At 42.8% G+C, this 15,259-nt stretch overlaps 1 protein-coding gene across 4 annotated transcripts; it reads right to left on the bottom strand.

Moving 5' to 3' along the window:
- Positions 1-227: 227 nt before the first annotated feature.
- qtrt2 (queuine tRNA-ribosyltransferase accessory subunit 2) lies at positions 228-15,116 on the bottom strand. Of its 4 annotated transcripts, none has more exons than XM_004546715.3 (9): positions 14,968-15,116; positions 14,537-14,798; positions 14,388-14,443; positions 12,336-12,412; positions 12,022-12,231; positions 10,966-11,165; positions 6,960-7,129; positions 3,505-3,619; positions 228-3,348 (listed from the first exon to the last, which is right to left on the bottom strand). In XM_004546715.3, the coding sequence occupies exons 2-9, from the start codon at positions 14,752-14,754 to the stop codon at positions 3,096-3,098; spliced, it is 1,299 nt and encodes a 432-aa protein (XP_004546772.1). In that variant the 5' UTR covers positions 14,755-14,798; positions 14,968-15,116; the 3' UTR covers positions 228-3,095. The 4 variants fall into 4 exon arrangements, with proteins under 4 accessions (XP_004546772.1, XP_004546771.1, XP_004546770.1 ...); XM_004546714.3 differs by having other exon boundaries at positions 14,882-15,021; XM_004546713.3 differs by having other exon boundaries at positions 14,537-15,002.
- Positions 15,117-15,259: the final 143 nt, after the last annotated feature.

Below are 15,259 nucleotides of genomic sequence, written 5' to 3'. Positions count from 1 at the left end.
AATTAAAGCGATTGTTATGTTGTGCAGCTTCTTTGCAGCATAGCCAGTTTAAAACAGCACCAGTCAACATTTAAGATAAGCTGTAATAAATTTACATAAATTGTAATAACTTTCCCAAGAGTTGGCGAAAACCAAAACCTCGCTTTAAAGCAACATGCCCAAACACCAGCTCATCCCTCAGTGTTTGACTATGCAGCACCATATTTTCCACTAAAAAAGACCCACAGTAAGTAAAGTAAAACTTTAATTTATAACATTTTTTTAAAAACACGACAACAAATAGTTACCCAAAAGCAAGTTTAAAAAGGCGAGTAGTTTTCAGCTGCTTATTGAAGATCTCAGGCTCAGAGGGAGAAAGCTCCAGAGTCTGGGGAGCACACTGATGCAAAACGTTCCCACAGCCAGCAGAGCCTGATCACATGACCCCAGAGACCTGCTGGGGATGTATGGATGTAAAAGTTCACTGATGATCGCTGGTGCTCATCCATGCAGAGACAAAATCAGAATCATACAGCAGATCCTGTAGTTAATAACAAGCCACTGCAACTGAATTACCAACTTTAATACACATCTTTACTGCTTCTATAGGAATTAAGAGGGTCAGTAGCAGCCAGGTGTTAATAATTGAGATCATTTTCTTAACTGATCATCAGCAAGTGTGAGCGCCTCTATAAAAGGAGAAGTCTTGGCAGTTTGCTGATCTGGAGTATTCAGACCAATGTGTTTGGGGGAAAAAACCCGGGCACCTTGCAGACTCGATCATTAACTCCTCTGCATATCAAAATAATACAGTGTGAGGCTGTCGGTCAGACATCTAAACTGTGGCTGAAAGTGGGTCATAGAACAGGACAATGATCCCAAACACAGCACGAATCTACAACAGAATGGCTTAAAAGTAAAAGAATAAAAAGTGCTGCGGTCCATACCTCAACGTGACTGAAATGCTGTGGTGAGAAATGAACAAAGTTGTGTGTAAATAAAAGCCTGCAAACCTCAACGAACTGAAGCAACGTTGTAAAAAGCAAAAGAAAAAAAAGAAAAGGAAAAAAAGAGCCGGCCAAAATTCCTCCACAAAGATGCGGGAAACTGATAAAGCCAAACAGAAAACAATTCAAGTTATTACTGCTAACGGTGCTTCTACCAGCTACTAAATCATGAGGTGTACTTTAGTTCATTCACAGGACTGTAAAAAAATCCCTATGAACACTCCATTTTTTCACAAGGACTGTATTACTCATTTCTTATGCATATTCTGAAGGACAGAGTGCAGCCTTGTGTGAACCCGTGTTAATGTAAATGATATTAAACATGCTCCAAATTCACAAACCGTTCCCACTTTTACACCTTCATTTTCTCCTCTTAACACATTCAAGCTGTTATGTTTAAACTCGACTGCTACGCTCCTATTTATATTCCTATTTATTGTGCTGCATCTTATCATTACTGCAATCACTTATGTTCCACTTCTGGAGGTCACAAGCTTAATAAGTAAACCAGGGCAAGAAAATGAAAGATCGGCTGGGGTCTGGATTCATTAAAGGAAAATTCATTCAACAATCAACGGTAACAGCCTCAATAGGGCTTAATTAGTGCAGATGAAATTTTGGGTTTGTAATTAGTGCGTATTAAGCAAGGGTTGATTTGTTGCGCGGGAGAAAAAAAAAAGCACATTACATAAGTAAACTGCTGTTTTGTTAGCTTCCTTCTACTTCTACTGTGATTGTTTGAATACAAGATATCAATATCTATACAGCAGTTTTCCAGGGAAATGAGGGCAACAGCCATTTAATTCATTTCCTATTTTTACCAACTAACCAGGGGAATTGACTTTACAACCTTCTCTTCAATAGTTTGTCTGCTGCCATCCCATTAAGCCTCAAAATAAACCTAGGCTGAAGGTCATTGCTTGTTTTGGCTTTCACCCATCTTTTCATCTTTTTTCAGCCCCTTTTATGTCTTTGGGCCTTTAGTATTTATGCCCACCAACTGACGACAGCAAATCCTTCGGCCCACTCGTTCATAACGCTGGATGCAGTTAAGGTAATCCACAATGTAAATAAAATCCTCATTACTGTTACATAAATCTGTCACAGTCTCCTCTCTGCAAGTCTGCCCCCCCCCAACAGACGTGTGCATGGTCTGGCAGTCAATTACATCCCTTCACCTTCACAAAAAAAGAAGAAAAAAAAGCCCCCTCCACCATGGCAGGGGAGGCAGCAGAGCCCCGTATCTTTATCTGATCTTTATCCTCTCTCAGCAGCACGAATGGGGGGAGCTGTCAGTCTAAAACTCCAGCTAGCCAGAGCTCGCCAGAGTCCTCTTTAATGCAAAGCATCATCTCAACATAGACGCTGGTTAGGCAGTGAGGTTGAAAACGACAAGAAGTCAATCTCCACACGTTTGAGAGGAGGTATCCAACTGCAACATTATAAATATTCATGATGCACGTAAACAAATGGAAAATGTTTGATTAGGACTGATCAGTAAGGTATGAAATGACAAAAACAAAGCCTTCCTGGAATCATATTTTACACATGACCTGTTCACATATAACAGGAGAAACAGTGGCATTTATTAATGTCTCCCCGCTAACAATTGATCACACTCGTTTGGTTCTCCCTCTGGTCTGTGCTTCTATGTCACTGAGTTCAGAGGACATTAGTCATCTGCCGACCTACAATCAGACCACATTAAGGTTTCAGTCGTCATCAATAGTCCACCACCATCCATCCTCACCATATGTTTTATGCAGGTTCCTTCTGACCTCATATTAAGCGCCTTTTCTTCCCTCAGCCGCTGAACCCTGACACAGTCTCCTCTGCTCAGATCAATAGACTAGGACACAAACCCAAGGCACAAACATCAAAAAGTTTTCTGTGTGCTCCTTTCTCCTTTCATCTTCTTCTTTAAAGCAAAGAGATGGCAGCATATGGAGTGTGTCATTCTCAAGGACAGTTCAGTTCGTCGTGTGACCGGACTTGGCAGAACAAGATAGTACTTATGATTGCCTCTGGCCATGTCACTCCACTGAAGAAGATCTCTCCCCCTTAGTCCCTCAGCTCATTCCCTCTCGCATCTATTGGCTTCCATCCATCTTACTCTTTTCTCTCTCTCTGCAGGCCTCCATCCCCAAGTACTCGTTTCTTGAGTACATCCAGTTTATCGGTGGCCAACGCTTCTCTTAAGGCCCCGAAGAAGCCGTGATAGTGGGCTGTGTTGTGGATCATGAGTAGAACTCCAGCCAGCAGCTCATTGGTCACCAGCAGGTGGTGCAGGTACGCCCTCTGGTGGTTCTTACAGCAGTAACAGCCACACCCCTCCACCAGCGGCCTAAAGTCGTCCTGATACCTGGGCAGAAGTTCAAACACAGTTTGAGTTTAAGTAGAATTCATGAACAGGCATTATAAATGTAAATTAGGTCTTCAGCAAACACATGAAAGAAAAGAACTTGCAAACACTGCTACTTAGAAAACCCACTGGGGTATTACAATAGCTGCTACGAACCTTTTCTCTTTGAGGTTCATCTCAAAGGGTGTCATCTGTGTTTGATCATGACGATTAAGATCGCCATTCTGCTGGCTCTCCCCTGCTGTCGCCTTCTCTTCGTTCAACTCCAACACTGCCAAAACATGCATGCATCGTATAAATCCCAGCACAGATCCCTGGCCAAATGGCATGTCCCATTGCAGTATGACAGCAATAATCAAACACGTATCACCGCAGCTAACACTTATACATCCTTTTTTTTCCCCACTATTTGAATATAACATCCACAGTCACTGTTGAAAATGGCATTGGCTCCAATTGTGGCTGCAGCATGAGTGATTGAAGTCATTAATGCAAAGGGGGGTGGGGGTGTAGGATAAATACACAGCTGACTCAAACATTAAGATGCAATTTTTTTACAATATTGGCCATCCAGATGCATAATATTACCTATACTGATATTATCAACAATAGCAAAGTGAGAAGCAGAACTAACAGACAAACTGAGGCATTTATGTGTGTAGCTGCTAACAAACAACAAACACCCAACATACAGCAGAGTAACAGAGGCAGAGCTAGAGCTAACTGAGACAGCCTTTACCAAATCATAAAACAAAACCTTCATTGGCAACCTGCACAATCTAGAGTACTCAGTCTTCCACGGACCCGGACTTTCTTGTATTTTTTTAAATGGTCTTTAGCAATAGTTCTCGAGGCTTTCTGAGGGTCTTTTAGGGTTTTTCTTTGGGCATTAGTGAAGTGATTCCCAAAGACCTATTAACTCAACCTCAAATCTCAGTATGCTGTGTGGTGTCTCCTTCAAAAATTGCCTCATCAGAAATGTCTCAGTGGCAGAGTGGCTATCAAGAAGCCATCATTAAGGAAGGGAAACATGGAGAAGAGACAGAGGTATGCCAAATTACACAAGAGTTAGACTGAAAATCAGTGAGCACAGGACTTATGGAGTGATGAATCAAAATTTGTCATCCATATGTATGTATGGAGGAGCTCGGCAGACAATATTGAGTGTCTACATTCATCTTTGAAACACGTTTCAGGCTCTGTCAAGGTTTACGGCTCTATTTCAACCATTGCTGTTGGGGCTCTTGTCAAAATTGCTGGAAAAATGAAAGCTGAAAAGTACCATCAGCTTTAAATCTGCCATGGAATACCGTCTGGAAAACGTAGATAGGAGAACTCACAATGCAATACTATCAGTTGTGCTCTTTATACTTTATTTCCACCCGTTCAGTTTATTTCACGTCTCAATAAATATTTCCACCCATTTCACATTTTCCAAACAAAACATAGAAAATGAGGGGCACTTCCGCACAGTACTGTAGTTTCATAGGCTTTGAATGGTAACTCTTGTTGAAGAAGAGCGGTTTTTAATAAGAGGGCTGTTGTTTAAAGGAGGACCAGATCTCTAGCCAGAAACAGACAAAAGATACAAGGAAGACTGGAGGGTTTGCTGGAGAAGAAGAAGAAAAAAAAGTGATCCATAGCAATGTCTGTTATTAAAGATAGAGATTAAACGGTAAGAGAAGAGCATAATGGGTTTAGTGGAACCCAAGAGAGGTGATGCAGAGAGCAACAAAGTGCATAAACAAAGCAGAAAACGGAAATTATCATGGTGTCTGTGTGGAGCTTAAAAGGGGAGGTGATAAGCTTCAGAATAAATGGAATGAAGCTTGACCAAAGCTAATAAAACATCAAGAAGCGAGAAGTAACTTTCACTGGAGATTAAATTTTGCACAAAGAAAAAAAGCAGCAACAACACAAACTGGATCTAAGAAGAAAGAGACTGGAGTTCGAAGGCTATCATTGTCACAGGCCCTTCATAAAACCATAAGAGAGGAAACGCAGAACTGCATCTCACACTGCTGCGTGTAAAACACATCTAAAATGTGTACTCTCATCTATTTGAACTAATGAGCCAGGTCAATGAGTTCATCTTTACAAACATTTAAATTTATATGATCTGAAGTTAGTTTAAGCACTATAAGTCAGAGGCAGCAGCGACGTCATTACCGCCAAGCTGATAAGCTGCGCTAGTTAGCTTTTACAAGGAACAGCTTAGAGCCAAACAAATTTAGCTGCAATTAGCAGACACACAAGCTGTGCAAGCTGTTTTTACCTTAAATTACACATTTCTATGGCGTGATCGTTTTCATACGCTAAAATCTCCTTAGCTTTGTCTCAGATAAGCAGTTATCCTGCCTTAAAGTGGCAGAAATAGCAGTGAGGACACATAAAAAGATTGGAGGGGCTTCTAAAAATAGAGAAAGAAACCGTGTGACAGATGAATACTTTAAGTGGGTGACAAGGGGGGAACGGGTGAATTAGCATATGCTCTGACACGTCTAAAAGAACCTTAACTGGGAAGCGAGGGTGTTGACATACCTCCCACGGGGCTGTGTAATTGGCTGAATGGTGAATTAGAATTTCTCTAAGGGTCCGACACCTTCACTGAACTCCATTATGCTCCATGTGCAGAATTGATTAATGCTGTCTGGCACTGCATAGCGCCAGATCCCAAACTCCCCTCTGTCAGATGAGTTTAATACAACTTCTTACTAGGGTACAAGGAGCGCCAAGGCTCCTGTAGATTCTCACTGGGGATAGCGATCAGGATGGCTGTAACTCTGCTATCAGTTTGATACCATTTCACCCACCATGAACTGCATTTCTGCTCGTAAGTGATTTTGTGCTTCTACAATACACACAAACACAAACAAAAGCATAAGTTACAAGCCATCATGCGCACATCAGATGTCAATGATCACAAGTAACACTTAATTTCTATTCATTACTTGAAAACCGGCCGCAGCAGCCGTCAGCCTCGTTTCTCACCAAATTAAAACTAGATAACGGCATCGCTGTGAGATGAAAGCCCTTCGTCCGTTTGTTTAAGAACCAGGAACATTAACTCCATCCTTTTTTAACTCACCATCAAAGGCTCCTCCTATGGAAATTAACAAATCTGCTAGAGCATATTTAATCATCACTTCTGTTTTATCAGTTAACTCAGACTCGGTGCCATTTAAGACATCAAAGTAGCGTCTGTTCCCCTTTCTAAAGAATTAACACTAATACTTTTTCATACATGAAATCCACTATATTTATATCCTTTTAATCTTTTCACACTGCTCTGGTCATACCTCTTTAATCCACTATTCTGTTTATCACTCATGTGTATTCAGGGTTCATGCTGGAATACAAGTGAAAGGCAAAACTATGGAATTATTAACAATAAAATAAGATGTTTTATTCATGGAGTTCGGTCCTGAGGGGCTGCATGCATGAAACATAAAGAGCTTATAGATTTATATGTGTGCACAAAAACTACCAATGAAGTGAACTTTCTTTTCACTTCAGTTTACTTTTACTGGCTGTAATGACACAACTTCAGCTGATAAATGTGAGGAGGTCTAAAAGTGCTAACTACGTCTCAGCACAGCTCTTCACCACACCTGCAGGGGGCGCTCTACCTGCGCGCTCTGGGTCCGTGGAAATGTCAAAGCCGAAGGAGAGAGCGCAGCCTCGCTCTGTCGCCAGGAAGGGGAAAAAACTCTCAAACAGGTCCACGCCGGCCTCGACGCACGCCAGCACCTCATCAGGTCGTCCCACACCGTGCAGGAGTCTGAGAGTCACACACAAACGCGCACAAAGACACCAAAAATCAATAGCCTGAACACTCAATAAATGAAACGTTGATGCAAAATGTCAACAACATATTACTGGCAGACAAAAGCCTTTCACAAACACCAGCAGCACGCTTCTTCTCTGGAGTGTTGGTTGGCTCGTTGGTGCCTTCCCCATTTCCCGGGCTCCTCCTGACTCTCTGCCTCCAGGCATCAAGGTCAAGGCGAATTTAGCATTCGATAATGACTCATCTCCACTTTCTGGTAGGAAGCTGCTTCTCTAACAGCCAGAAAAACCAGCGGGGATGCTGCCCTATGGTGTTCCAGATGAGCCTGTTAACAAGCCAACTTAGGGAAGCTCCTGATCACAGACCTCTCATTTCTGATTACAGTAGCTCTGTGTAGCTCCACTCTTTAAGCCACGAGCAGAGCTCCTCCATCCCCTCCCAGAGAGGTGGGCTCATGTGACATGATCTCCAGAGAGTAAACTCCTAAAGGATGATTCAGTGTGGAGGAACACCCCCCCAAAGTCTCTAAAGGGACTGTAGTCTGCCATGTTTTAAGCTGCATAGAAAGATGTGTCTGAGACAAATGATTATCTGTCCAAACTGATCTAAATTAATTATCCAACAGGACAAAACGTACATTGTATTTAGGAGCAAATCTTCAACCGAGGTCACAATAAACTCCTTATCAAAATAGCTGCTGATGAGTTTTTAACCTTTTCCCCTTTAATTAAATTAATGATGTATCTAATAAAGTGGCAGTGACTGTGTATCATGCTCTTAGAATTGTAAAAGGAAATGCGGACGTGGATTTTCCAACCTAAAAAATACTTTTCTACTTTTTCCTTTTTGAATGTGCACATTTTGTCTTATAAAAGTGACCCAAAAAAAACTGTCCCAGCAAAGAAGAAATGTAATAAAGAGCAACGCAATGGATGAAAATTAAATGACACCAGCACTTTAAGGTCGAGCTGAGATAATGAGCGCTTGAAGATTGCGGAGGGGGTGGGGGCGAGGCATAGCTGCTGGGTTTTCACTTATAATTAATCAAGCAGGACAATTAATTGATTTTGCAGAATACATCAAATGCGGCTTCTCAGCCTCTGAATTATAACGTCTTTACACATTAATTGCTACATTTATCAGAAATGAATGAGCAGCTAATCGATCTGTCAGTTAAATAAGACTTAATGTGTTCCACTGTGACAAAAACGTGGATTGCCTCTTCAATACGTTCACAAATAAAATCAGTACAGTCGGTTGTTGTTGTCCATTTCCACTCTTCTATTTAGTTTTATCATGGCTGAACAAACAGGTAAATTAATAGATGAAAGAAATGAGGGGAAAAATTCATGAGAACAATTTTTTTTCGAAAAAATGAACAGAAAGTTCAAAATATCTGTTGCCATGACGTCTATATCCTCCTGAACTGGAACAGCTGGAAACGGACATTTTAACATTTTTATTTTCTGATGTTTTAACCAAATAATTAATTGAGTAATCTGCACATTAAACCGTTGCCAGTGGAAATCCTAAATTAAATATTTGACCGAGTAAACATGACTATTCCGTGCTAGATTCGACGCAGCGAACACCATGAGACCGGACAGTGTGCGCACCGCGGATGACGTCAGTGCGCACACTGTGTCTGAGGAGGATGTGCGGAAGTGCTTCAGGAAGGTGAACGCACGCAAAGCTACTGGTCCGGACGGGATTCCCGGCCGCGTCCTCAGGTCATGCGCGGCTCAGCTGGCTGGAGTGTTCACGCACATCTTCAACCTTTCCCTCTCTCTGTCTGTAGTCCCAGCCTGCTTCAAAATGGCCACCATCGTCCCTGTACCCAAATCCTCCACCATCTCCTCATTGAACGACTGGCGACCTGTAGCCCTGACCCCCATCGTAAGCAAATGCTTCGAGAAGCTGGTCAGGGACTTCATCTGCTCTGCACTACCCGACTCACTGGACCCTCTACAGTTCGCATACCGCCACAACAGGTCCACTGATGATGCCATAGCCCTGACACTACACACTGCCCTGTCACACCTGGAGAAGAGAGACACGTATGTGAGGATGCTGTTTGTAGATTACAGCTCAGCATTCAATACCATCGTTCCCTCGAAGCTGGACAGGAAACTGCAGGATCTAGGACTGAGCAGCTCCCTCTGCAGCTGGATCCTTAGCTTCCTGTCTGACAGACGCCAGGTGGTCAGACTGGGCAGCATCACCTCATCCCCCATCACACTGAACACTGGTGCTCCACAGGGGTGTGTACTGAGCCCTCTCCTGTACTCACTCTACACCTACGACTGCACAGCCACTAACAACTCCAACATCATTGTGAAGTTTGCGGACGACACTACAGTGGTGGGTCTTATCACCAACGGTGATGAGACGGCTTACAGGGAGGAGGTCAGCGCCCTGACCCACTGGTGTCAAGACAACCATCTCACCCTCAACGTCGCAAAGACAAAGGAGTTGATAGTGGACTTCCGGAGGTGCAGAGAAGTACACACCCCCATCACCATCAACGGCGCTGCTGTGGAGAGAGTGAGCAGCTTCCGGTTCCTTGGCGTACACCTGGCTGAGGATCTTACGTGGTCAGTACACACAAACAAAACAGTGAAGAAGGCGCAGCAGCGCCTCTTCTTTCTCAGGAGACTGAAAAGATTCGGCATGAGCCCCCGCATCCTCAGGACCTTCTATCGCTGTGCCATTGAGAGCATCCTCACTGGATGCATCACCACCTGGTATGGCAACAGCACCGCCTACAACTGCAAAGCTCTCCAGCGAGTAGTGCGGTGCTCTGAACGGATAATTGGAGGTGAGCTTCCCTCCCTCCAAGACATCTACAGGAAGCGGTGCCTGAGGAAAGCGGGGAGGATCATCAAGGACTCCAGTCACCCCAGCCATAAACTGTTCAGACTGCTTCCATCAGGAAGGAGGTTCTGCAGCATCCGGTCCCGTACCAGCAGACTGAGAGACAGCTTCTTCATTCAGGCCATCAGACTGCTGAACACGTCATAGACACCTCAGCTTCACTACTGGAACTTCAACATTATGCACTCCACACTGTATATAAATGCCACTTGTTTTGCACATATTCAACTCTGTATATTTTATATATTTTATTATTATTATTATTATTTTATTTTATTTTTTTACTATTTAATTTGTAAAAATGTGTATACACACACACACACACACACACACACACACACACACACACACACACACGTAGGAAAATATTTAGTATACACATCCAGAAATGCATACACTATTATATATTGTACATATATTTATTAGTTTCAGGTTGGCCATTCTTGTATTTTGCTCGTTTGTGTTGTTGTGTTTGCACATCTCTGTTGCTTGTGGGGCTCGCACACAAGAATTTCACTCGCATGTGCTGTGCCAGTGTGCCTGCACATGTGATGTGACAATAAAAAGTGATTTGATTTGATTTGATTTGATTTGATTTGGTAATGGGCATTTTTAAGCCTTTAGCAGAGTGCATTTTTCAGTAGTAATGAAAACAATTATTGATGCTGAAAATAATGACTAGTTGTTGCCCTGCAGTGAGATTCTGTGTAGACACAAAGCTTCAAAAGTCAGATCTCCAACTGCTAGATAAATGCACAGCGTGGAAGAAATTGTCCTGGTGGCACAAAATGAAAAACAGCAGCAGAGAGGGCTCGTTTGTTTAGCCCCACTATTGCTCTTTCTGTTTGGTCCTGCCTGACTGTGTTCGGTGAATGCTTTCCAATTCAATGATGGTAAAAACTGTTTGAGCTGTAATCAATTCACAAAGGTCACGTAGCCACGAGAAGGCAAACCTGGGTTTGTCCTCAGGCAGCTCCTTGATCATAGCAGTGATGAGCTGGGTCCTCAGAGTTTGGTCCATGGAGCCCGTCTGGAGGCCGTCCAGACAGAATCCTGCCACGGGCCTCTTGGCGGTCTCTCTGGCAGAGCGTACTCTCTCTTCCAGGATGTCGCCTCCTTCCACCACACCAAACACCTCAACTCCCTCCAATTCCTAGAAATAACAGACAGCGAGGGGACTAGAAACTGCCAAAACACTCCAAAATGACAAAAGAAAGAAGGAGCCAAGAGATCAAAATCTAGATTTTCATGGGCACGCACGGTCCTTGACAAGATTTGCAGCTGCAAAAATAAATAAATTAAAGGCTTTAATCTTGCCAGAGCCCATCTGCAAGTTTGTACATTCAAGGCACAAATTTGACTGCAAGTCACGAGGAGCTAAGACAGTCCCCGTAGCACCCATGTCATGAATTACCTGCAGAATGCTGTCAGTCCTCTCTGCTTAATGTGACTCCAAACTCTCAGTTTATTGTCTCAAGGAACATTTGGTTTGTGTTCAGGTGAGGAAACAGCTTATAAATTTACAAGCAATTAGCAAAGACTTAGAGAACATATATAAGCATAGAAAAAAAAAACACTAATATGTCCTAAGGCTAGAGGAGAACATTGCTTTTTTTTAATCTATTATCCACTGAGGCGTAAAAGAGCAAAGATGTCATATGCACGAGTCACGACAGTTCCCCCGCACCTCTTCATATTAATCCTTTTTACTCAGTCCACCCTCTCATGGAATGAGCCACTCTTTGACTGCAATCAAAAGAAAGCAAAGCAGACTATTCTATTAGTCATGCTTAATGCTGCACCATCACACACCTGCTGATAGTGTAGATACCCACTGATAATGAATTCATCCTAATCTCACTGAGCTTCCAGCTGTAGTACAGATGCACAGCAGCCCCTGTCACAACTGCACTAACGTCAATCTTTGTCTTGTGTGTCTGTGCGATGCATGACTCACTCGCAGATGCAAGCGTGCTCAGCGGCTGATAAAGTGTGTGTTCACTGTGTACCTTTGATTTTTGGTGCACCAGCAAACACTCGTCCAAATGAGCGAGAGTCCGATCCACCGACTTTCTGACCCGTTTGCGAGAAGCGCTGTTCTGCCAGGTCTCTCCGTCGCACATGCTCTGGTACCAGTCTGGTTGTACGGTCTTCTGAAGAGCCATGAACTTGGCCACCGTTAGTTCTATCCGCCCACCGCTGCCCCACACTGACACCGTCTAATAACAAAGCAAAAATATGTGAGAAACCCATTTCACCTGTGATCGCACCCAGCGGTAAAGTCACCAGGGCCTTTAGTTTACCACAGCGTGAGCAATGTCACCTTGTTGGTGGTGTAACCCGTCGGGCTGTGCGTGGCAGGGTCGTGAAGGGAGCAGTAGAGCACAGTATCATGAAGACCTGAAACCAGACGTAACTGCATCACTCACAGAGAACACAGCAGCAAAGGAGTTAAGAGGGTCGAGCGTGAAGCCAGGTGACAGAGCGAGGCGCTTCGACTCTGCATGTTAATGTGACGACTGAGAGAAGAACGAGCTGTGTCCTTATCAGCAAACCCAGCCGCTGCAGAGGATCAGAAGGTGAGAAAACAAAACTGTCTAATAGCAGCAAAGGCTATTCAATCACTGCTTGTCCCTTCAGGGGCTTCAGAGGCAGAGGCAGTAGTAATCAATGATAGTTTATTCCAAGTGATGATATCGTGGTAACATGTCTAATTTTCTTAAAGTGGCTGCCTGAGGCTGGGTGAAGCCCAGGCCACGTCCACAGCAACACATTTTTGCTTTCAAATCTACAGCTTCTTTATTTACACCTACCCATCACACCACTCTGGCATTTTAGCTTCCCTAAACGGGAGACTAAATAATTTTCAGTGTATTAAAATAAAAATGCAGTTGCCATTTTTTAAAGGTTTATATGGTTGGTAAGCATGGCACACTCACCAAAATGCTGCACATTTGCTTTCATTACTGTACTTCTAGAGGAGCTCAGACTGAATTTATCCACACATGTCTAAATGAATGTGTTTATTATGAAGGAGGAAGCGTTATCCCCTCCCCCCAATTTCTCTAGCCACACCCATACTCAATCGAGAAATCACTTAAATAGGACCTGTATGAGAAAGTGGAGTGGAACAAAAAAATCCTCAAAATCATCCCACGATCCAAGAAAACAAATAAAAAACTAATTTTAACTGCAATCTATCAGCCTGCAAAAGGTTATCAAGTCATTTCTAAAGCTGTTGGACTCCAGCAAACCACAGTGCGACGACATTATCCACAAATGCTGAAATCATGGAACAGTGGTGAACCTTCCCAGAAGTGGCCGGCTGACCAAAATTAACTCAAGAGTGCAGCGACGACCCATCCAATACGTCACAAGTATCCCTGAACAACTTGCAAAGAACTGAAGGCCTCACTTGTCTCAGTTAGCGTCAGTGTTCATCACTCCACCATAAGAAAGAAACTGGGCAAAAATGGCCTTCATGGCAGAGTTCCAAGACAAAAACCACTGCTGAGCAGGAGAAGGAACATAAAAGCTCATCTCAGTGTTGACGAAAAACAACTTGATGATAAACAAGACTTTTTGTAAAACACTCTGTGGGGTGATGAGACAAAAGTTGAACTTTTTGGAAAATTGTGTGTCCCATTAAATCTGAGGTAAAAGTAAGACAGCATTTCAGAAAAGAAAGATCATACCAACAGTAAAATATGGTGGTGGTAATGTGATGGTCTGGGGCTGCTTTGCTGCTTCAGGACCTGGAAGACTTGCTGTGGTAAATAGAAAGAGGAATTCTGCTGCCTACCAAAACATCCTGAAGGAGAATATCTGGATATCTGTTCAAGCTAACCATGACCTCTCTTCTCTATATGGATTTATTTTTCTTTTGTTAACGTGTAATATGCCACTCTGGAGCTGCTCCAATCACAAATCCACTACTCTACACCCACCTGTGGATCAGTAGTCTCCTGTATGGTTAAATGTGTGACTCGTCAGATGTGCTAAATTAATTTATTGTGCCATAAATCTAATAACAAACAACAATAATAATAGTGATAAATGGAAAAAGTCTGAATATCAGCTCCAATAATCAGAACGGCAGATAATCAGTCAACCCCTCTGCAACACTTCATATTCTCCATTTAGGTAAAAAAAGAAAAAAGAAAAAGAAATGATGATAGATTACCTATTAATCAATACTCAATACATATGAATACATTGGATAAGCTCTGGTGTCATCATAATTTAAGCGTAATTAATGGTGTCTTGTTTGAACACCTGTCGTCCTCTTCTTCTTCTGCTCTCATTACTCTCTGTAAGATAAACATGCTGAAAGGAAAGAGAGAAAGAGGAAATTATGAAAAATGTAAATTTTTACCTGCGAATTTTCTGAATCCATCCTTAAACTCCTCCAGCACCTCCTGGTGCTCAGCTCTAGAAGGAGAATGGTTGAGATGTGGTTTAGATTTGAAAAATAAAAGGAGATCACTGTGCGTGCTTTGGCGTTTCCATAATGGGACAGCTTACATGTGGGACAAAGTGATCTGAGTGACAGAGGGGAGACTGATCAGCGTGTGCAGTGTGTCCTGAGTGAGGTGGGGAACGGTGCCAAAGTGTGTGTACAGCAGACACCCCGGGATCTCCAGTGAATGCTGCCCCGTCCTGTCCAGTCCCTTCAGGACACCCAGCCGACTTCTTCCCTGAACCACGCGGGACAGCTCCAGTTGCATCCTGCTCCCAGCCATAGCAAAAACTCCAGTCGAAGCGCTAAAAGGACTCCCTCCAACAGCTGAAATAGTACGAGTGTTACTGGTTTTGACTTAGCCACGTAGCTAGCTAGCCTTCCCACTCACGTGTATTTGGAATATTTACCGCTCTAAGTCCGACACTTGGATGAAACCTACATACTCACAGGGATGCTTGTTTACGTGAGAAACGCTGAAAATCAAACAGCTCACCAACAAAACCTCATGGGCTGACAGGAACTACAAGTCGCAGGAATATGTCGTCATCAACGGCGAAGGCACCGCTTAAAAGAAAAAGTTCGGGTTATCTCAAGAACCTTTTTTTTTTCTTCTCAAAACATTCAATTGTGGCGTTATAGGTGGCACTCCATGTAGAAAAAGCTCTTTAAATTATAATTATATTTTTTTAAAAATTGAATTAAACATTCTAATAATTAAACATTTTACATTAATTTGTTGAAAGACTTTAATTAGAAGCAAAGTATTTAACTACTTTATTAATACA

This window comes from Maylandia zebra, linkage group LG9 (assembly GCF_041146795.1).
Source record: "Maylandia zebra isolate NMK-2024a linkage group LG9, Mzebra_GT3a, whole genome shotgun sequence".
In the NCBI taxonomy this organism is placed as follows: domain Eukaryota; kingdom Metazoa; phylum Chordata; class Actinopteri; order Cichliformes; family Cichlidae; genus Maylandia; species Maylandia zebra.
The sequence above is the reverse complement of the archived record's forward strand: the minus strand, read 5'-3'. Positions and strand labels throughout refer to the sequence as shown.